We start from the raw sequence: 20,454 nt of genomic DNA on the forward strand, positions 1-20,454 counted from the left end.
CTGCCATCCTGAGTGCCCTGGTGGTCCCGGTGCTGGCACAGCAGGTGCCACGTGTGCCTGCCCTCTGTGTCCCATTTCTGTCATGTCACCACCCACGTGTCCCGTGTGTATGTGCTGCCATCCCCGGTGTCCTGTGTCCCCCATGGGCCACCATCTCTGTCCCCTGGGTGCCATCATTCTTGTGCCCAGTGTCCTCCGTGTGCTGCCATCCCTGGTGCCCTGTCCCTGTATAGTCCCTCTACTGCTATCCCGGTGTCCCCCTTGTGCTGCCATCCTGCGCCACATGTCCACTGTGCGCCGCCACCCCGCCTATCCATCTGTGTCGCCAACCCTGTCCCCTGTCCTCTGTGCTGCCCTCCGTGTGTCCCTTGTCCTGCCATCCCTGCTCCCCCGCGTCCTTCCGTATCCCTCCAATTTCCCCGCTCCTCCCCCGTCCCTCCCCGTGTCCCCTCCCCTGTCCCCGTGTCCCCGCCCCGCCATGGCGCCGCTGGCCGACCTGTACCAGGTGTCCATGGCCTACGGGCACTGGCGGGCCGGGCGACACCGCGCCCCGGCCGCCGCCGAGCTCTTCTTCCGCCGCCCGCCCTTCCGCGGCTCCTTCGCGCTCGGGGCCGGCCTGGCCGAGGGGCTGCGGGGGCTCCGAGCCTTCCGCTTCTCCGCTGCCGGTGCGTGGCGACAGCGCGGGGACAGGAGAGGGACACCAGGGGGACTCGTGGGAAGGATTGGCGGGAGAGGGGACCGTCCCGCTGGGACTTTGAGGGACAGGGGAACAACTCCAAGAGGCAGCGCGGGCCAGAGGAGAGGATGAGAAAGGGACGTGAGAAGCGTCGTGGGGAGGGGTCAAGGAGGAGGGAGAGGGGAGTAACTCAAAGGGGACAGCGAGGACAGTAGGGGACCGCGGGAGGAGGATTAAGAAGTGACGGGAGAAGGGTTGTGGGGAGCGGTGGTGAGAGAGGGAGAAGGGAACTTTCCTAGGGAGACTTTGGAACAACTCCAGGGGACAGGAGGGGACAGGGTAGAGGATGAGGAAGGGGCAGCGGTGGGAGGGACGAGAGGGAGGGAAATTGCCCCCGGGGAAGGATGGGGGAACAACTCAAGGAGACTTGTACGGGATGGGACAGCAGCCAGGGGTGGCTGGGGATGTTTCAGGGGGACTCATGGAGGACAAAGACATCTCTCAGAGTGATCTGGGGATGGGAACCCCCCAGGGGGACTGAGGGAGGACAGAGATGTCTCCCAGAGGGACCTGCGGTGGGGGGGAGGGACAGCATTTGAGGGGGACTTGGGGGACAGGCAAACTCCCCCGGGGGACTGCAGGGGATCAGGACAACTCATAGAGGGACGGGGACGTCTTTCTGAGGGACTCAGGGGAGACACTTCAGGGGACACAGGGCAGGGGTGGACACAAAGAGCCCTGAGGGAAACTTGGGGGGACACTGGGGCACCCTCTAGAGATGTCCCTCAGAGGGGACTTGGGCCACCCCACCCTGTCTCTCTCCATGCTGGGGGTGCTGTCACCTACCTGCTGTCACCCAGCTGTCCATGGGAGGCTTGGTGTCCCCTCCCACCTCCCCCTGTGTCCCTCATCCCTGGAGTCACCGCGCTGTCCCCACAGATGTCGCGTACCTGCGCTCTGTCCTGCCCAGCACCACAGACGACGCCTTCTTCGACTACCTGGCCACCCTGGATGCCTCCGAGGTGACCGTCACTGCCATTCCCGAGGGCTCCGTCGTCTTTCCAAGGGTGGGAGCCTCTTTCCATGTTCTTTCCTGACCATCCCACCTCTCCCAGCTCCCAGACCTACCCTTTTCCCTTGAACCTGGGATCCCCTGGAACTCTAATCCTCCTTTTCCCGTCATCCCTCTTTTCCCTGACCCTGGGAGCCTCTGGACCTCCATTCCTTCCTCCCTTCCCCTTTCCTCAACACCGTGGACCCCTTGAACTCCCATCCTGAGTGTCCCCACCCTGTGACCCCCCTTTTCCTTCACATTGGGAACCCCTGGAACCCCTTTTGTGGTCACAGGGACAATCTGGACCCTCATTCCTGGGCAATAGGATCCCCCTGCATCCCCTTCCCTGGCACTGGCATCCCCTTGTACCCCCTTCACCAGTATCCCCCTGCAACCCCTTTCCTGACTATCCCACCTCTCCCAGGCCTGGGCCTTCCCTTTTCCTTGACTCTGGGATCCCTCGGACCCCCATTCCTGCCTTTCCCAGCTCCTCTCTGCTCCAGAAGGGCCAGGATGTTACTACTGATGTTCCCACAGGTGCCGTTCCTGCAGGTGAAGGGGCCGCTCTTGGTGGTGCAGCTGCTGGAGACCACCTTGCTGTGCCTGGTCAACTATGCCAGGTATTTTGTGATGGGGATGATCCCAAAGCCCCTGGAAGATGGAGAGGGGCAGGGAAGGGAGTGCAGCATCCCCCAATCAAGAGGGAGATGTAAGGTCAGGGACACTCCAGTCTTGGGAGTACCATGACCTCACAAGTCCTTTACTGGAATTTAACTGCTGGAGGCTGTCCCAGTGTCCCCCTCCAAGTTTTCCTGAGGGCTTTCCATGTCCAGCCCACCCTGTGGTCCTCTGAACAGTCTCCCTGTCTCCCAGGTTCTCCTGAGAGATGTCCTGGTCCCTTGACAGGCCACCCTTAGGATCTCCCAAGTCTCCTTGGTCAGGTTCACCACATCCCCATCCACCAAGTCCCGGGGTGATCCCTGCCTCATCCAAGCAGGGAGGATTCTGGAGCCCCTTCCCCTTGGCTGTGCCGGCTCTGTGTGACCTGTCCCCTTTGTCCCCCAGCCTGGTGGCCACCAACGCTGCCAGATTCCGTCTCCTCGCCGGCCCAGACATGAAGCTTATGGAGATGGGGCTCCGGCGCGCGCAGGGGCCAGATGGAGCCCTCTCAGCATCCAAATATTCCTACATCGGGGGTGAGTCCCGCCCCGTGGCGCCCGGTGCCACCGCGGCCCTGCCGTCACCTGGGTGTCCCCCCGTCCCTCCTCACAGGCTTTGACTGCACCAGCAACATCCTGGCAGGAAAACTCTACGGAATTCCCGTGCGCGGCACCATAGCCCACTCCTTTGTCATGTCCTTCAGGTGCCTGGAGGAGGTGCAGCCACGGGTGAGCGGTGCCTGGGATGGGATGGGGATGGGGATGGGATGGCAATGGGGGTGAATATTGGATGGGAGTGAGATGAGTATAGAGATGAGAATGCAGGTGAGGGTGGGATGGGAATGGGGATGGTAACAGGGATGAATATTGGATGGCGGTGGTATGAGGATAAGGATGGGAGTGAAGTTGAGGGTGGGATGGGGATAGGGATAGGGAATGGGGGATGGGGATAGGGGATGTAGAGGGGGATAAGAATGGAGATGGGAATGGGTTGGGATGGGATAGGGCTGAGGATTGGATGGGGTAAGGATTTAATGGGGTTGGGGATTGGATATGGATGAAGATGGGATATGGGTGATTGGGATGGGGATAGGGATGGGCAAAGGGAAGTGGGATGGGGATGAGGATGGGATGTGGATGAGGATGAGATATGGGTGTGATTGGGATGAGGATAGGCATGGGCAGAGGGAAATGGGATGGGGATGGGTTTTGTATGGAGTTAGGGATTGGGAGGAGATTGAATGGAGATGGGATAGGGATGTGGGTAAGGTGGGATGGAGATGCAGATGGGATGTGGATAGGGGTGAGGAAGGGGATGTGGGATGAAATAGGGATGGGAATGCAGACAGGGATTAGAGGGGGATGGATGTGGAATGGAACACTCCACCTGTTCCCACACTCCTGGCACCTTGGATAATGTCACGGGCTGTGCAAATTCCATGTTCCCCTGGCAGGATCTGCTGCCTCGGGCTGGAGGAGATCCTGTGGATCTGGCCAGCCTGGCCGTGTCCTGGCTGCAGCGGGTTTGTGACCTGCTCCAGACTCCTCCCAGCAAGGCCAACCAGGGCGAGCTGGCCGCCTTCGTGTCCTATGCTGTCACCTTCCCGTGTGACTTCCAGGGATTGCTGGACACCTATTGTGTCAGGAGGTGAGGATGCCAGGATTTTTCCACCATGGCACAGGGGATGGATGTTTCCCTCCTTGTTGGTGGCCTTGGAGAAGGAATGTTGGCTGGCTCAGGGCTTGGAAACACTGCTGGATCCACCCTGGACCCGTGTCCCACTTGTCATTAACACTTTCCTTGCCCGTGCCAGGAGTGGTTTGCCCAATTTCTGTGCCGTGGCCTTGGCACTGCACCAGCTGGGATACCAGGCCATTGGAGTGCGCCTGGATAGTGGGGACCTGGCCCAGCAATCCAAGGAAATCCGGGAAGTGTTCCGAGCCTGCGGAGCTCAGTGAGTCCCACGCCAGCCCTGGGATGGATGTCACTGATCCCTTTCATCTTCACCTGCACACAGCCCCTCATCCTGCCAGGATTTGGGAGCCCTCATGGCTCTGGGTGCTGTGGGGGGATCCATGAATCCACCCAAATCCTATTCCTTACAGCTTCCAGGTGCCCTGGTTTGGGACCATCCCCATTGCCGTCAGCAACGACATCAGCGAGCAGAGCCTGGAGGAGTTCAGGAGGGAGGTGAGAACCTGCTGGCAGGGCTGGGATGTCACCTGGGCTGTCCCTGGTGCTGGCAGGGCTGGGATGTTGATGCTCTTTTCTCTTCTCTGCTGCCTCAGGGGAGCGAGATCGACATGATCGGCATCGGGACCAACCTGGTGACTTGTCCCCTACAGCCATCACTGGGCTGTGTCTACAAGGTACAGGTGGCAGCCTAAATCCCAAATATTCCAATCCTCGCTGAGCGACTTCCAGGTGGTCCACACCTGCTCCATGGAGGAGTCACAGAGTCACAAAAGAATTTGCCTTGGAGGGGATTTTTGAAGGTCCTCCACCACCATGGGCAGGAATACCTTCCACTATTCCAGGTTGCTCCAAGCCCTGTCCAACCTGGCCTTGGATGCTTTCAGGGATGGGGCACAGATTCTCTGGGAATTCCACATCAGCCACTCACCACTCTCATAGGGTGGAATTCCTTCCCAATATCCCATCCCAGCCTGCATTCTGGCAGTGGGATGTGATTCCCTCTGTCCTGTGACTCCAGGCCCTTGTCCAAACTCCCTCTCCAGCTCTCTTGGAGCCCCTTTAGGTACTGGAAGGGGCTCTGAGGTCTCCCTGGAGCTTCTCTTCTCCGAGCTGGACATTCCCAGCTCTCCCAGCTGCAGAGGGGCTCCAGCTCTTGAGGCATCTCTATGGCCTCTTCTGGACCTGCTCCAGCAGCTCCACGTCCTCCTGATGTTGGACTCCAGGGCTGGAGCAGCTCTGCAGGTGGGATCTCACCTGAGTGGGACAGAGGGGCAGGAATCCCATTTTCCTGCTGCCCATGCTGTGGGATCAGCACATGGGGAAGTTCCAGGTGCCAGCATTGAGTTGTGGCCAGTTCTTTGCCCACCAGAAGCCCCAAGTTCTCCACAGGCATGAGGAGGCAGAATGCCCAACTTTGGGGTGGTTTTAGGTATTTTTAATTGTCTTTTTTCAGCTGATTTGCATCAGTGGCCTCCCCAGAGGGGTCACAGGTTCTCTTTCCTCCCACAGCTGGTGGAGGTCAATGGCTCCCCATGCCTGAAGCTCACAGAGGATGAGGAGAAGATGACAATCCCGGGGATGAAGGCGATCTATCGGCTCTATGATGCTGCTGGTGAGTCTGGAGACCCTTCCCAAAGTCTTGGGGGAATCTTCTGCTCCGTAATTCTCTCCCTGATGTCCTCATGGCAGGTCACCCCTTCATGGACCTCATGGCCCTGGAAGAGGAGCCGTCTCCCAGTGCAGGGCAGGAGCTGGGGATCCATGTTCTGGGGCAGCTTGGGGAGACCACCAAGGTCATTCCCAGCACTGTGGAGCCCCTCCATCGCACCTACTTCAGGGATGGCCAGGTCAGAGGTGATCCCATCTCCTGGGAGGTCTCCTCTTCCCCGCTGGGGGCTGGATCAAGGATCCTGGTGGCTTCTGAGATTTGTCAACAACTCTTGTGCCAACCCGGATGTGGTGGCTTGCTGGGATTGGTGCTGGGTGGTGACTTCCCACATGGATCTCCATCCTTGCAGGTGTGCGAGCCCCTGCCCAGCCTGCCCGAGGTGAGGACCCACGCCCAGGTGTCCCTCAGCCTGCTCAGCCCTGCTCACCGCCGGCTCCATGAGCCTCAGCCTTACCCGGTATACACCCAGCCCTTCCCACATCCCACTGGCACACACCTGGGAATGCCACTGGATTTGGTGGCCTGAGCAAAGCCACCATGGGGCTGCTCCCTGACCCCTCTTGTTCCCATCCCCAGGTGGCGGTGACGGAACGGCTGCACCGGCTCTTCCTGGAGCTGCGTCAGGGCAGCCACTGAGGGGGTCCCTGCTCATCCCCAGCTCCTGCTCCACGCTTTTTTTTGGGAAGCCCAGGTGCCTTATTAGGAATTAACATCTCTAATTTAGACCTTTCTGCTGCTTGGTGCTAACCCGAGGAACCTGCAGGAACTGGGAGAGCGCTCTGGGGTCCCAGTAGGGAAGCTGGGAACACAGGGGTGAGGAAGGCAGAACTGTCCCTGTGTCCCCTGGAAGTGACAGCCTTGTGCCTTATCTTGGTGGCCCTGCCAGCCCAGGTGGCTCCCCATCCTGAAGCTCCTTGGTGGCACTAGCACAAAGTCTGAGGTGCCACCAAAAGGATGACATGGGACACCCATAGGATACCCATGGCAGGCACTCTATGCTTTGGCAATTCTAAGCTTCATCTCTGTGGTCACATTCCAACTCTTTCCATTCTGGCCAAATTCCCTGGGATGTGGAGGCTGGCTCCAGCTTGATCCTGGCTCCAGGTTGATTCCAGATCCCAGTTGATCCAAGCTCCACGTTGCCAACTGCACTCTCTAACCCCTGTTCCCACAGGAAACGTGGCTCTAACCCACACTGAGCTTCTGACTAAGCAATAAATAAATAAAGGCCTTTTCCCACAATGGCTCTGACTCTAATTCCAATGAAAAACCCTTTGGAGCTCCATTTGGAATGGGAAGGTGAGAGGGAAATGCCCAGGGATCAAACCTTTGGCTTTCCTGTCTGCCCTCCTCTCCATGGTTTGGATCTTGGCAGAAATTAGGGAAGAAAATAATTAAGAGGTTAACAAAGCATGGCCTGATGATCAGAGATTTCTGGGAATTCCAATAGCACCATTTTAAGACAGGGAAAAAAAAAAACAAAACTCCAGGAAATCCAGGATCAGTTTGCTATAAATTAGATATATTTTTTTTAAGCAAAGCACCAAAGAGAAGGAGTCCATTGCACCTGAGTAGATATTTTACTGAGTTTTTGTGAGGAGGAAAGAACAAGGAGAGTGACCTGTGCCAGCATCTGTCACCCTCATGGATAAGATGCAATTCCTGATGTTTTGGTGGGCAGAGAAGCTCCTGGGTGTCTTTGCACTTTGAAATACCTTTCTCCTCAGGTATTTATGGACACTGAGATTTCCTGAGCCTTTTGTTCTCCAGGCTGGGCAATTCCAGCTCCCTCAGCCTCTCCTCACAGGAGATGCTCCATCCCTTCATCATCTCTGTGGTTTTTTTCTTGGATTTTTCTCTCTCTTTCACTGAGGAGCTCCAAACTGGACCCAGTATTCCATGTGTGACTTCTCAGAGCTGAGCAGAGGGAAAGAATCTCTCCAGGATCTGCTGGCAATACTTGGAATGCCAGAAAGATCCCAAACCACATGTCCCAAGCCACCAGGACCCATCCAAAATTCCAGGCTTTGGTAAAATCACTCCACTCTGCATTAAAGAGGGGGGGAAAGAGCAGGAATGGGGTTAAACCTGTACATCTGGGACTCCTGGATGCTTTTCTTGAGGTTTTCGTGGAATTTGGGCACCCCACTGACTCCAGTGCAACTTCCCACTTAATAGCAGAGAACCCCCAAGTTCACAAATTTATTTAACGTAAGGAACACCAGTTCCCACCCAAACACTAAACCTTCCCAGAAAATCCCAGAGTGCTCTTTTTTTTTTTCCATTTTTGACCTTGGAATTCTGGTATTTGACCCCAGAACTTGGAAGTGGACGCAAAGATGGGACAAAAAGTGCTAAAAGTGAGGTTGGAACACTGAATCCTGTGCAGATTTTGCCAAAAAGAAGCAGCAGGAGCCCAGATGTTGCTCCTCTGCTCCCATCCTCCTTCCAGTTTTGTTCTCGCAAAAACAGCTATTTCTAAAGCATAGCTTCAGCTCAGGATATCCATGACTGGAAATAAGGCATGGTGGGTAAAAGTGCCAGTTAGTGCTGGATAAGAGAAGTGCAGGGAATTGAGGGACACAGGTGAGGAGAATCCATCCTGACCTGATTTTCCTCACTCTACAAATCCAGGTGAGGATGTTCTAGGAAAGGTTGTGGTTTCCTAGTAAACCTGTGGATAAATCCTTCAGTTTTGACTTCTGCTGGTCCCCAGCTTTGGAGGGAAGGGATGGCAGGGAAACAAAGATGTGGGGATGCTCCAGCTGCAGAGTACCCTGAGAGGGAAAATCATGGAATGTGGGGAATGAGAATGAATTTCAGCATCAATAATTCCAAGTCCAGCCATACCCAAGGACCAACCACCGCTGGATAAAGCCAGGATTTAACAAACCCAGCCTGACTTGGATGATTTGACACCAAGAGAGGTGAGAAGAGGCAGCTCAGAGCATCCAGACTTGGCTGCTTCCACCTTCTGGGACGATCCAAGTTCCCATTCCTGATGCTGCTGTGTGACACTGGCCCTGGATGGTGTCACTTATAAAGTGCCATTTTCCTGCTCTGGTACAGGTACATGTAGGCATCACAAAAGAGGCGTTTGGCCACCCCATCCATGTCCCGAGGCTGCTCCAGGGCCAGCACAGCCAGGGGCAAGTCCAGGTATTTGGCAACTTCTGGACACAGCGTCACCGTGGGAATGTTGAAGCCATTTTCGCCACCTAAGGTGGAAAGGAGAAGCAAAGTCCCAAATCAGATCCCAAAGTGATGAGTTCCTACAGCTCCAGCAGATCCCAGCACACTCAAGAGTCATGCAGAGACTCAGCTGGGAGATGTAGAGGCCAAAAGCACTGGAAGAGGATGAATGAGGGGAGACCACTCAACCTAAAGGAGTTCCAGGAGAGCTGGAGAAGGATTTTGGACAAGATATAGAGACAGGACACAGGGAATGGCTTCCCACTCCCAGAGGGCAGGGATAGATGGGATATTGGGAAGGAATTCCACTTTGTGAGGGTGGTAAGACCCTGGAATGGAATTCCCAGAGAAGCTGTGGCTGACCCTGAATCCCTGGAAGTGTCCAAGGCCAGCTTGGACAGGGCTTGGAGCAACCTGGGATAGTGGAAGGTGCCCATGGCAGGGGTTGGAACTGGATGAGTTTTAAGGTCCCTTCCAACTCAAACCATTCCATGATTCTGTGATCAAAGCACAGTGGGGAAGGCCAAGAGAACAACCTGTGCCCACAGGCTGAGCCAGCTGGGATGGGATCCCAAATCCCTTGTTTGACCACAACCAGAAGCTGGAAGCAGCTGGCAAAACTCCCACCTGCTAGGCTTGGCCCCTCTGGAATCTAATTAAAGGAAAGCCAAATCCAGAGAAAGCCTAAATAGGAGAACTTGAGAGGAAAAGGTGGACTGAGCATCTGACAGCTTCCCAGATCCCATTCCCACATCCCATTCCCTCACCATGCCGGTCGGCCATGCTGTCGAAGAACATCCAGTGCTCGTTCCCAGGGCCGTATTTCACGAAGGACACGTAGTGACTGGTCTCGATACAGAGCACTGCAAACAGCTCCAGCTTCTCCCGTGGCACCTGCTGGCAGCCCCGGGCGCTCCAGCTCTGGAATTCCTCTGGAATGTGCAGCCTCCGGGGTTTGTGCCCTTTTCGGAGGTGATGGGAGTGAACCTGAGGAGAGGGGACAGGGTGGCACTGGCAGAACTGGCCCTGGACTGCTGGGAAGAGGGGGCAGAGGTCAGATTCCCAATTTATTCCCTGCTGATGTGATTCCCGTGCTCCCTGCTTGCCTGAGGATGGCCTTGTGGGAACAGCCTGGCACCAGGAAGCTGAAATGGGAGCATGCCACCCTCCAAGAGGCAGAAACTGTGGGAATGCTCATGGAGAGGCAGCAGGGAGGGATCAGCACTCAGTTCCTGCAGGATTGCACCTTAATTATGGAACAGGTTGTTCAGGGAAGTTGTGGATGTCCCATCCCTGGAATTGTCCAAGGTCAGGTAGGACAGAGGTTGGAGCAACCTGGGATAGTGAGCAGCATCCACGGGGTGGAACTAGAATGAGGTTCAAGGTTCTTTCCAATCCAAGTTTTTCTATGATTCCATTATTATTTAGGTTATGTGTAAGCAGAGGGTTCACAACCTCTGGCTCCTGGTGGGAATGACCCTCAGGAAAAGGCTGCTCTGTGCCCAACCTGAGCAGCTGCAGGGACGGCCAGGGAAATGTGGGGGTTTTGGGAGGGTTCATCCCACTGACAGCTTCCAAGGTGGATTTTGGGAATAGCCATGGAATACCTGTCTAGAGCAGGAGCTGCAGAACTGCTTCAGGCCTGTGGCTGCAAACACCTTATCCTTGAAACACTCTGAGCATTCCAGAGTGGCAACATCTCCACACAGGCAGCATTCCCTGGGACCTGCCAGAGAAACAGAGCTCAGAGGGAGTGTCTCCTCCAGATCCCACCTAAAATCCAGCTTGTCCTGCCCAAACTGGTGCTCAAAGGAAGAAGAATCCCACCCCAGAGAGCCCAGAGGTGGTTGCTCACAGCCCATCATCCATCACTCACTGTCCAGCAGCAAATCTGTTATATCCAGCTCCAAGGAAGGGATGATTTTGCTGAACATTTTATATTCCTTCCCAAAACGTGGCATTTGGATAATGAAGCAAGATGGGATCTGGGGGAAAAAAAAAGAGAAAGGAGTCACCTTGCCAGAAGAGCCAAATCCCAGAGATTTTTCTCTAAATTTGCTGTCATTATTCACAGGACAAAAAGGAAACAGGGAAAGCAGAGGCCTTTTCCTAAGTAATGCCTGTATTCAGTGCTGGATATAAAACATCCAGGGCCTCACAGGTATTTTGGGAAGCAGGAAGAGCAGGAAAGCAGAAGGAAACTGGACTCACCTCCACCAGCTTCAGATCTGAGGACAGGAAGGAGCGTTCCACCAACTGCTGCACATCAGGAACCACCAAATCCTCCTGTTTATCCATAAATATCTGGTAGCAGTAACATTCATGCTCCTTCTGGCCTCCTGACCTGCAAGGAGAGCTCATGGGATTTGGGATGTGGTGACATAAAAATTGGAGTTTCCCAAGGTTTATCCTGGGAGAGCTCCTGAGCTCAAGGCACCCAGAGTCGTTTGGTGCAGCACAAAGCACATTTTCCACCCCAAAATACCAAATTTATGCCAGAGGAGCAGGAGATAAGTAGGAATTTTGGCCTTGTTATCCCTTTGGAGCAGCACATCCCATAAGCAAAATTCCATTTCCCTTTGATATAAATCTAAAAGAATTTAGTATTTAAATTGACAACGGATACTTTGATGAAGGATTAATTAAAAAAAATGCATCCAAAAAGCCAAACTCAAGGTGAACTGTGTGCAGATCTCCCACAATCCCTAAAGAAAGCAGGGAAAGGATTTCCTTGGGATGACTCCATGCAGGGGAGCTGCAGCACAGAGTCCTCTTTGTGCTCAGCCTTTCCCAGTACTCCACGATCCACGGCTCGAGCGGCGGCCTCACAAAGGAGCACAGAAATCCAACAATTCCCTTTCTGTGCTCACAAACAGCACATTTATTTTTGGCTTCCTCCAGCCTCTCATCCTCTTTGTAGAGTCCCCAAAAAACTGGGACTGCATCCATGGGCTGCCTGTTTTAAGAGGTTGCGGGAGCTGAGCCAGCTTGGCAGCCTGAACACATCCCAAATTCATCCAAAGGCTGTCGGATACTGCTGGATCTGCCCTAAAGTCGGACATCACCTTTCTCAAACCCCTTCTGGCTCTCCCTGAGGATGGCACAAGGTTTTTATCCCAATTTTCTGAAGGCAGCACCCTCCAGGAAAGAGCTCAGAAGTCTTTGCCTGGATGGGAAAATCGCAACACGCAAGATCAGAGTCTGTTTCCAAGGGAAAGCAGAAGGAGCTGCGCAAAACTCAGAGCTGTGATTCCAAAAAACTTTGGTGGAAAGGAAAATCCCACCCCCCTGGGATTCTGAGGTGGAAAATTAATGACCCTGGCCTTGGGAATTGTATCCCTCAGCTGTGGAAACTTACTGGAGTTTCAGTAGTGGCTCAATCCCCAGGATATGCTGCATTATGAGATTGAGGAACTCCTCAGGATCTGGAAAATGAAAGGATGGATCAGACCATGCCAGGAACTGCCTTGCCCCACTGCATCCCAGAGCCACCAGATAAACATGAGCCAGAGTTCCAGAGACCTGGAATTTCCCTTTCAGGTTAGGGGATAAAGGCTGAGAGCACTTAGTTAAGGCACAAAGCCCAAAGGGAACATGGAAAACGCCAAGCATCCTTCAGAGATTGCACTTCTCTGAATTCTTGGATGGTTTGGGTGGGCAGGGACCTTCAAGATCATGGAATTACACTCCCTGCCATGGGCAGGGACACCTTCCACTATCCCAGGGTGCTCCAAGCCTCATCCAACCTGGACTTGGACAATTCCAGGGATGGGGCAGCCACAGCTTTTCTGGGAATTCCATTCCAGCCCCTCACCACCCTCACAGGGAAGAATTCCTTCCTAAAATCCCATCTTTCCCTGTCCTCTGGCAGTGGGAAGCCATTCCCTGTGTCCTGTCCCTCCATCCCTTGTCCAAAGTCCCTCTCCAGCTCTCCTGGAGCCCCTTTAGGCCCTGGAAGGGGCTCTGAGGGTACACAGAGATTTAAAAGCTGAAAGAATTTTACAAGTGCATTTTTAGATTGATTAACATCAGCAGCTAATTAAAGCACATTTTTGGGAGAAGCACAAAGGGAAGTTGCCAGCTGGTGCCTGGATGAGGCAAAACACAGGGAACCAGTTGGGGAAAGGCTCCAGGGAGTTCTTTACCTTTCTCAGCATTGGTAAAGCTGGAGCACTGGCCTTTGTCTGTGAGCTGCTCCCGGAGGTGCATCACGCTGCTGGCCCTGACAAAGCCAGTCCTGGGAACAACAACCAGCTGCAGGTGAGGGAAATCATGGAATGGCTGGGCTTGGAAGGGACCTGAAACTTCATCAAGTTCAATCCCCTGCCATGGGCAAGGATGCCACCAATGAGACCAGGTTGCTCCAAGCACCATCCAACCTGGCCTGGGACACTTTCAGGGATGGGGGAGCCACAGCTTCTCTGGGAATTCCATTCCAGGGCCTCCCCAGGGAAGAATTTCTTTCCAATATCCCATCCATCCCTGCCCACTGGCAGTGGGAAGCCATACTCTGTGTCCTGGCAGATCCTGATCCCACCTGACTCTGCCCTCCTTCAGGGAATTTTAGGGACCCAGAAGGCTCCCCCTTAGCCTCCTTTTCTCCAGGATGAGCCCCTCAGCTCCCTCAGCTGCTCCTGGGGCTCCAGACCCTTCCCAAATTCCCTTCCTTGCTTCCCTTCAAAGCAACAAGGACACTCCAAGGCTTTGCTGTTGTGTCCCTCTGGAAGCCACCACCTCTCCCTGGTGCATTGATCCACCAACATCCCTGGTAATTGGGGAATTTCTGCCCTTGTCCAGCCTCAGTGTTTAAAAAGCCTTTCCCATGAGTGATTCCCAAAGGAATTTGGAGCCTGGTATTTCAGGCAGAGTTGCCTCACCACCCTAACATGGAAAATTCCTTCCCAATTTCCCGTCTCAATCCACGCTCTGTCAGTTTAAAACCATTCCTCTTTGTCCTGAACACGTTTGGATGTGGTTTCCAGGCTTCCCTCAGTGCCAGGTACCACCCTCAGGGCAGCAGGGAAAGGAATGAAGGCAAAATGGGACAACTTCCAGCATCCCCTACACTCACCTTCGTAGGGGATTGACAATCTCATCCCGCAGAATTCCCTGGACATTCCTGTCACACAGTGGGAAGGGCATGAAGAGCATGGAGTCCAGCACAGAAGTACAGGAGAAGAGGCTGTGGGAAGAGTGGGATGGGTTTGAGTGTGAGGACTTGGAAGCAACAGCTGGAAATATCAAAATGTGATGGCTGATGACACTCAATGGCTTTGATGCCCAACAATCCATGCATGGAATTACAGGGAGGTGAGTGAAGCACATCTGCACAGTGAGGGACATCTGGAACACTGGGAGAAAGCAAAGGAACAGCTCAGGGAGAAGAAAATTCCTACTTTGCAGCGAAAATTGCTCAGGGAAGGGCACCACTGAGTCTTTTCCTCTCCAAGCAGGGAAGTTGGGACCTCCTGAGTGGGTTCTTTGGAATGATTTCAGCCAGAACTTCCAGGGACAGAGTCAGCACAGTCCAAATCCAGAAAGCTACGAGCTCTCAGCACCCTGAATGACAGAAACAGGGGTACAGGGGATCTTCAGGGCTGGAAAACCTGCTGGATTTGGGAAGGAGATCAAAAAGCAGCCTGGAGGTTGCATCTCCACACAGTTACATCCTGCTCTACACCAGGTAAACTTCCAGCCAGCTTGGAAATCCAGGGAAGTGCTGCAATCTGGGGCTCTGCTCAATTAAAAAGCCCTTCATTTAAGGAGCTTGCACCACCCAAGCAGGTCCTTACCTGAAGAGAGCTGCATCCATGTAGCAGGAATTACAATGGCCTTGGATGCCCTTCATCCGCCCTTGGAGAACACGGACTGCTGCCTCATTCCTGAGGGGAGGCAAACTCTCTGCACCGTCTGGAAGAACTTGTCCTCCTGCAAGAAAAAGAATTACCTTCACCTTATCATCTGGGTCAACTCTGCCCTTTCTTGATGCCTCAGAAGTCTGAGGTGAGTCTATAACTCTCAGACCTCAGGTGGCTTCTCAATCCAGCTTTCCATAAATCACAATCTTTCAGATTTGTTGGACATTCCCTAAGGAATCATTCAGGTTGGAAAAGACCTCTAGGATTGAGTCCAGCTGTTAATCCAGCCAAAGATGTGGTGTGGGATAAACACCAAAAACCAACACTCGAAGAAAGGGAAGAAACGCTGCCCACGAGGTTTTTCCACATCCTTCTCCCATCCCAGCCCCATTTTCCTGCTTCCCAGAGGACTCACTGTAATCCCCTGGGGACAGGTCAGAGTTGGGAAAGCTCTGGAAGCGCACGTCGGGCTGGCAGGAATTCAGCCTCACAAAGAGCCCACGCTTCGGGGCGCAGTGGAAGTAGGACTTGCCCAGCCACTCTCCAGCTGTGACCCCCTTGTCTTCATCCTGGGAAAACAGTAGCAGAGACGAGCCTGAGAGTGGGATTTATGGAATTATGGTTGGGAAGGAGATCTGAGATCGAGTCTAGCTATGCAATGCTGCTGAGACCACCAATAGATTGTGTCCCCAAGTGCCACATCCACAGGGATGGGGACCTCACCCCTGCCCTGGGCAGCTGTGCTAGGGCTGGGCAACCCCATCCATAAAGGAATTTTCCCAATATCCAACCTAAATTCCCACTGGAGCAGTTTGAGGCTGTTTCCTCTTGTTCTGTCCCTTGTTCCCTGGGAGCAGAGCCCAATTCCCACCTGGCCCCACCCTCCTGTTAGGGAATTGTAGGGATCCAGAAGGTTATCCCTTGAGACTCCTTTTCTCCAGGATGAGCTCTCCCAGCTGCTCCTGGTGCTCCAGACCCTTCCCAGCTCTATTCCAGCCCCTCAATATCCCATACCCAGGGATCCCAAAAATCCACCCTCCATATTCAGCCACTGCCATCAGCACTCCCAGGTCCTTTCCCAGCTTTCCAGCCTCACCAGTTCAACTCCAGCCATTTTGTCCTTGATTTGGGGCAGGTAGCCCAACCAGCGGATGATTCCTGAAATTTGGTTCCCTTTGTCCAAAGTAATCTGGACCATGGAATTCACTTCCAGGGGTGAATTCCCACCTTCCCCCTCCTCACTGCTCTTGCTGATCTCTCGTTTCATTGGGTTTGGTTTTCCAAAGCCCCCGTCGGAGTCGAATGTTGGGAAAGAACCTGATGGGCAACACAAAACATCAGGAGAGGTGGGAATTCGATCTCCTGGATCTAATTCCAGGTCTATTTTGAAAATTCCAGGCTACACACACAAGCAGGAAGCTGAGCACCAGGGACAAGGTGTAATTCCCAGTGTGTCCAAGCTGGTCTGACAGGATGAGAGGGAATGATCCTACTCCCTGTTTCCCTGCTCAAAGCTTCATATTCCAACCTCTCGCTAGCCCTGGAGCTAATCTAGCCCTTCCTGAACTACTGGAATGGCAGCAGGGGGGTTATTTCCTAATTTTTCTACTAATTCCTTGTTTTGTCCAACAATTCCCACCACTGCTGCTGGCACCTGTGCCTTTCCCACCAGGCTGAAGCTCCTGCTCCATCTTTTACAGCTGAATCAAAGACTTTTTAACCAGTGGTGCTTCTTCCCTGAGGGAATTCTCTGCTACCATCAGATTCTCCTTCCTGACAAATGGGATTCAGGTTTAGCTTTGTGTGGAACTGGAGATTTTTCCATAAATCCCGGTCCATTAAGACAAGCTGCAGGTTTTATTGGCATTTCAGCTCCTCAGTACCCTGCAGAGAGGGAATAAATTCCAAACTCCCCCAGAATGGGATCAGGAGAGACACATTCAAAGACCACCTACTTTGCAAGCTCTCCTTCACAACAGAATCCATGGGGATTTCCCTGAAAATATCAGTAGTTCCTTCTTCTTCCTGAAAGGAGTGAAAAATCCATTAGCTAGGGAAATATCCATCAGCTAAACACTGGAATGTGAAGGATTTTTTTTTAAACAAGCCTAGAAAGTTTGAAAGAACCTCACATCCCTTTTGGATGTTCTTTCTACTTCTCTTTCATGTCCAATCATTTTTTCTTTAAAATCTCAAAAATTTTTAAAATCTCAAAATTTTTTCTTTAAAATCTCTAAAGATTTTTTTTTTCTTTAAAATCTCAAAAAACCCCATTGAAAAGCTGCTCTTACCGGGCAAACCTTCACAAACCACTGGTTCCCTTCCCTGTAAACTGCCATGGCAATTCCTTTGGTGGGAATCTCATCCACGTAGAAGCTGATGGCGTCTCCCACTTTCACGGGAACCATCTCCTCTGTGTCCTGTTTTCCCGGCTTCTGTTTACCATTATTGCTGCCTGATGTGGGAATAAACTGGATTTTGCTGAAGGGCAGGAAGATCCCACAGTTCCTCTTGCACTTGAAGTACTCGGTGCCGTGGTAGGATCCGTCACTTCTCCCTCTGTTTTCCCCCTCTCCCTGAAAACACGCCAGGAAGGGATGTCACGCATAGAAATGTCACGGAAAAAAACGAGGAATTTGCTGCCTTGAGCTCCCCATCCCTTACCTGCAATTCCACCCCGAAAAACACCGGAGTCAGCACAGCCAAGCTGGGCTTGTAGATGCTCCCAATGTAGCGCACAACTCCCGGGAAAAATTCCCGCTCCACCTCCACCATCACATTTTGACCTGGCACGGCTCGGAGAGCTCCTTCCAGGCTCAGTCCCTCCAGGAATAAATCCAAGCGCTCACTGTGGCTCCCGATGGCCAAGAGGAATCCGGCGGATTCCTGGCGCACGGGCTGCAGGATTCCCAGGTTGATGGTGACTGTGGAGCTGTCATCCAGCATGATGACCTTCAGGAAGCAAGCCGGAGGCCCATTCTCGGAAAAATTCCTCAGGTAGCTCCTCTCGCTGCAGAAGCACAAGTTCCCAGCCTGGAAGTACTTGTTTCCATAGGCACAGTCCTCTGTCAGGATGTAGAAGCAATTCCTGTCCGCTGCCGGAGGCTGGAGGTTGGACATGGCAGATTCCCCTGGGTTGGGAGAGTCAAAGTGATGGAGGTTTGTGAGTGTCAGCGCAGAATTCCCAAAGAATCCGGGCTTGGAAGACGTTTTGGATCCAACCCCCCCTCTCAAAGCCTCGCCCAGCTGAGTTTGAGCAGCTCCTAAAGCTTCCCTGCTCCCTTTTTCCAGGTGTTTAATCATCCTCGTGGTGATTCAAAATTCCATCTAACCTGGTGTCCCACATTCCTGCTCATCCCTATGTTTCCATGGGAAAAGTCCAGCTCTGCCTTCTCCACTGAACCCTCCCAGGATGAGGTTGTACAAAAAAATGTGGAATGGTTTGGGTTGGGAGGATCCTTAAAGATCATCTCATTCCACAGGCAGGGACACCTTCCCCTATCCCAGGTTGTTCCAAGCTCCATCCAACCACACCTGGAATAATTCCAGAGATGGAGAGGCTGCCCCAGCTGGTCCAACCTGTTCTAACACTGTCCAGCCTCATTAAATTCCACGTTTTCTTTCCTTTACTCACAGGAGTGAGGCAAAGGATCAATCCTGCCTTTTAAAATTCCTTGGAAAAGGGATTCCCACTCTGGCACTCCACCTCCTCGGTGTTGCTACAGCTCATGAATATTCAAATCATGTGCAAATAATCACTTGAGGTACGAAAGATCTCCAGCTTTCCTAGCAAATATTTATTTATTTATTTATTAAACAATTTATATTGAAAGAAATGCCAAGTATTTGGAAGCCAAATATATTTTGGTGCTTATTTTTTAGTTAACTTCTGAAACTTGTAGCTAAAATTCCAGTAGTTTAATTCAGCTGGTAGAATTCCAGTTAAATTCCAGTAGTTACACTCTAGTATTTAAATTCCAGTCGTGATTAAAACCCACTCATTAAATTCCACTTTTTACCCATCCCTATCTCTCCTTTGATGATTCCATGGAAAATCAGGATCCAAAATTTTTGTTTCAATATGAAAAAAAAAGCTGAATGAAAATAATAAAATAACCCTTTTCCTCATTAAAAGTGCAAAATAAGTTGATTTATCTGATGAAATTCCCAAAAATAAACTATTACCAAAACCCCAAGAATGAACTATTTTTCTCATAAAAATGACCAAGAATAAATTTTCCTCATCAAGCCCATCTTCCTAATGAAAGCTCCAGAATAAACCACTTCCCTCATCAAAACCACATAAATAAATCATTTTACTCATAAAAAGCAAAAAATAGACACCTTTTTATCACAAAACTCGCAAGACCAAACTATTTCCCTCATCAAAAAGCAAGAATAAAACCATTTTATTCATCAAACCCCAAGAATAAGCCATTTTCCTCATCAAAACTCTGCAAGATTAAGTTATTTTCCTCACCAAAAACACACAAATAAACCATTTCCTTCCTCAAAACTCCAAAATTAACTTTTTTTTTTCCACAAGAAAAACACAAAAACAAACCACTTTCCTCACCAAAAAACTACAAATAAATCCTATTCCTCATTTTCAAAAAAACCCAAAAGTAGTTTTTTTTTCGTCATCAAAACCCCGGAACAGATCCTTTTTCTCCTCAAAAAACCCCAGAGAATAAACAATTTTATTCGCCAAACCCCAAGAATAAACAGCTTTTCTCATGAAAATAAACGAGAATAAACTGATTTCCTCACCAAAACCCCCAAATAAACCATTTTCCTCGCGGAAACACAGCAATAAACCCTTGTCCTCATCAAACCCAAGCGTAACCCGGGTATTTAAAGCAGAATATTCCCAATTTCCACTAATTTACGGGAATAAATCCCCATTCCCAAGGCTCCGGGCGGGATTTGAGCTCGACCCCTCCCCTCTCCCCCCTCCCCTCACCGTCTCCGCCGCCGCTCCGGCCCCGGCACTTCCGCGTCCGGGCGCACGCGCGGCCCGGCAGCCAATGGGGAGCGGCGGGGAGAGGGTAACGGCCAATAGGAATGAAGGGCGGGGTCAAAAAGGCGGAGAGGAGGCGTGGCTCCATAGCAAGCCCCGCCTCCTGTCGGCCGGCCTTGGGGGAGGCGGGAACTGCGTGAGGGGCGGCGGGCGGGAGGTGTTTCCATGGAGCCAAATCCCTGTGGATTCGCGTGTGTTTCCATGATCCTAAAGCCCTACGGACCTTGGAGTGCGTGTTCCCATAGACCCAAATCCCAATGGATTCTTGTGTGTCCTAATAGACCCAAATCCCAATGGATTCACATGTGTTTCCAGGGACTCATGTCCCTGTGGATCCGTGTGTGCGTCTCCATGGTGCCATGTCCCTATGGATCTCTGTGTGTCCCCACGGACCCAAATTCCTGTGGATTTGCATGTGTTTCCACGGACCCAAATCCACATGTATCCTGATGTAGCCAAATGCCTATGGATCTGTGTGTGTTCCCATGGACCCAAATCGCTATGGATTCGTGCGTGTCCCCATGTGTGTGCCCATGGCATGACCCTGTGATCCTGCATCCCCATAGCTGTGCGCCCCCAGAGCCCTCTGTCCCTGTGGCCTCATGTCCCCATGGCACTGTGTCCCCACAA

The 20,454-nt window shown here is 52.3% G+C and overlaps 2 protein-coding genes across 3 annotated transcripts; one reads left to right on the plus strand and one right to left on the minus strand.

The window, feature by feature from the left end:
* Positions 1 to 478: 478 nt before the first annotated feature.
* NAPRT (nicotinate phosphoribosyltransferase) lies at positions 479 to 6,998 on the plus strand (the record flags this gene model as incomplete). The annotated part of the gene is made up of 13 exons (XM_083876282.1): positions 479 to 665; positions 1,616 to 1,743; positions 2,268 to 2,350; positions 2,796 to 2,926; positions 3,003 to 3,118; positions 3,844 to 4,037; positions 4,204 to 4,344; positions 4,496 to 4,580; positions 4,679 to 4,759; positions 5,595 to 5,697; positions 5,775 to 5,932; positions 6,104 to 6,211; positions 6,331 to 6,998. 13 exons carry the CDS (start codon positions 479 to 481, stop codon positions 6,388 to 6,390), a joined length of 1,575 nt encoding a protein of 524 aa, XP_083732408.1. The 3' UTR covers positions 6,391 to 6,998.
* A 998-nt stretch (positions 6,999 to 7,996) lies between these two features.
* On the minus strand, positions 7,997 to 19,795 carry LOC310915463 (ubiquitin carboxyl-terminal hydrolase CYLD-like). 2 transcript variants are annotated; one of them, XM_083872347.1, is made up of 15 exons: positions 19,768 to 19,795; positions 17,469 to 17,935; positions 17,096 to 17,380; positions 16,760 to 16,829; positions 15,901 to 16,121; positions 15,220 to 15,373; positions 14,739 to 14,874; positions 14,018 to 14,128; positions 13,092 to 13,183; positions 12,305 to 12,371; positions 11,158 to 11,290; positions 10,823 to 10,931; positions 10,554 to 10,672; positions 9,714 to 9,933; positions 7,997 to 8,972 (listed from the first exon to the last, which is right to left on the minus strand). In XM_083872347.1, the coding sequence occupies exons 2-15, from the start codon at positions 17,922 to 17,924 to the stop codon at positions 8,788 to 8,790; spliced, it is 2,358 nt and encodes a 785-aa protein (XP_083728473.1). In that variant the 5' UTR covers positions 17,925 to 17,935; positions 19,768 to 19,795; the 3' UTR covers positions 7,997 to 8,787. The 2 variants fall into 2 exon arrangements, with proteins under 2 accessions (XP_083728473.1, XP_083728474.1); XM_083872348.1 differs by lacking the exon at positions 19,768 to 19,795 and adding an exon at positions 19,575 to 19,752.
* Between the last annotated feature and the right edge of the window lie 659 nt (positions 19,796 to 20,454).

The sequence above is a fragment of the Zosterops lateralis genome (genome assembly GCF_965231275.1).
Source record: "Zosterops lateralis genome assembly, chromosome: 1".
Classification (NCBI taxonomy): Eukaryota; Metazoa; Chordata; class Aves; order Passeriformes; family Zosteropidae; genus Zosterops; species Zosterops lateralis.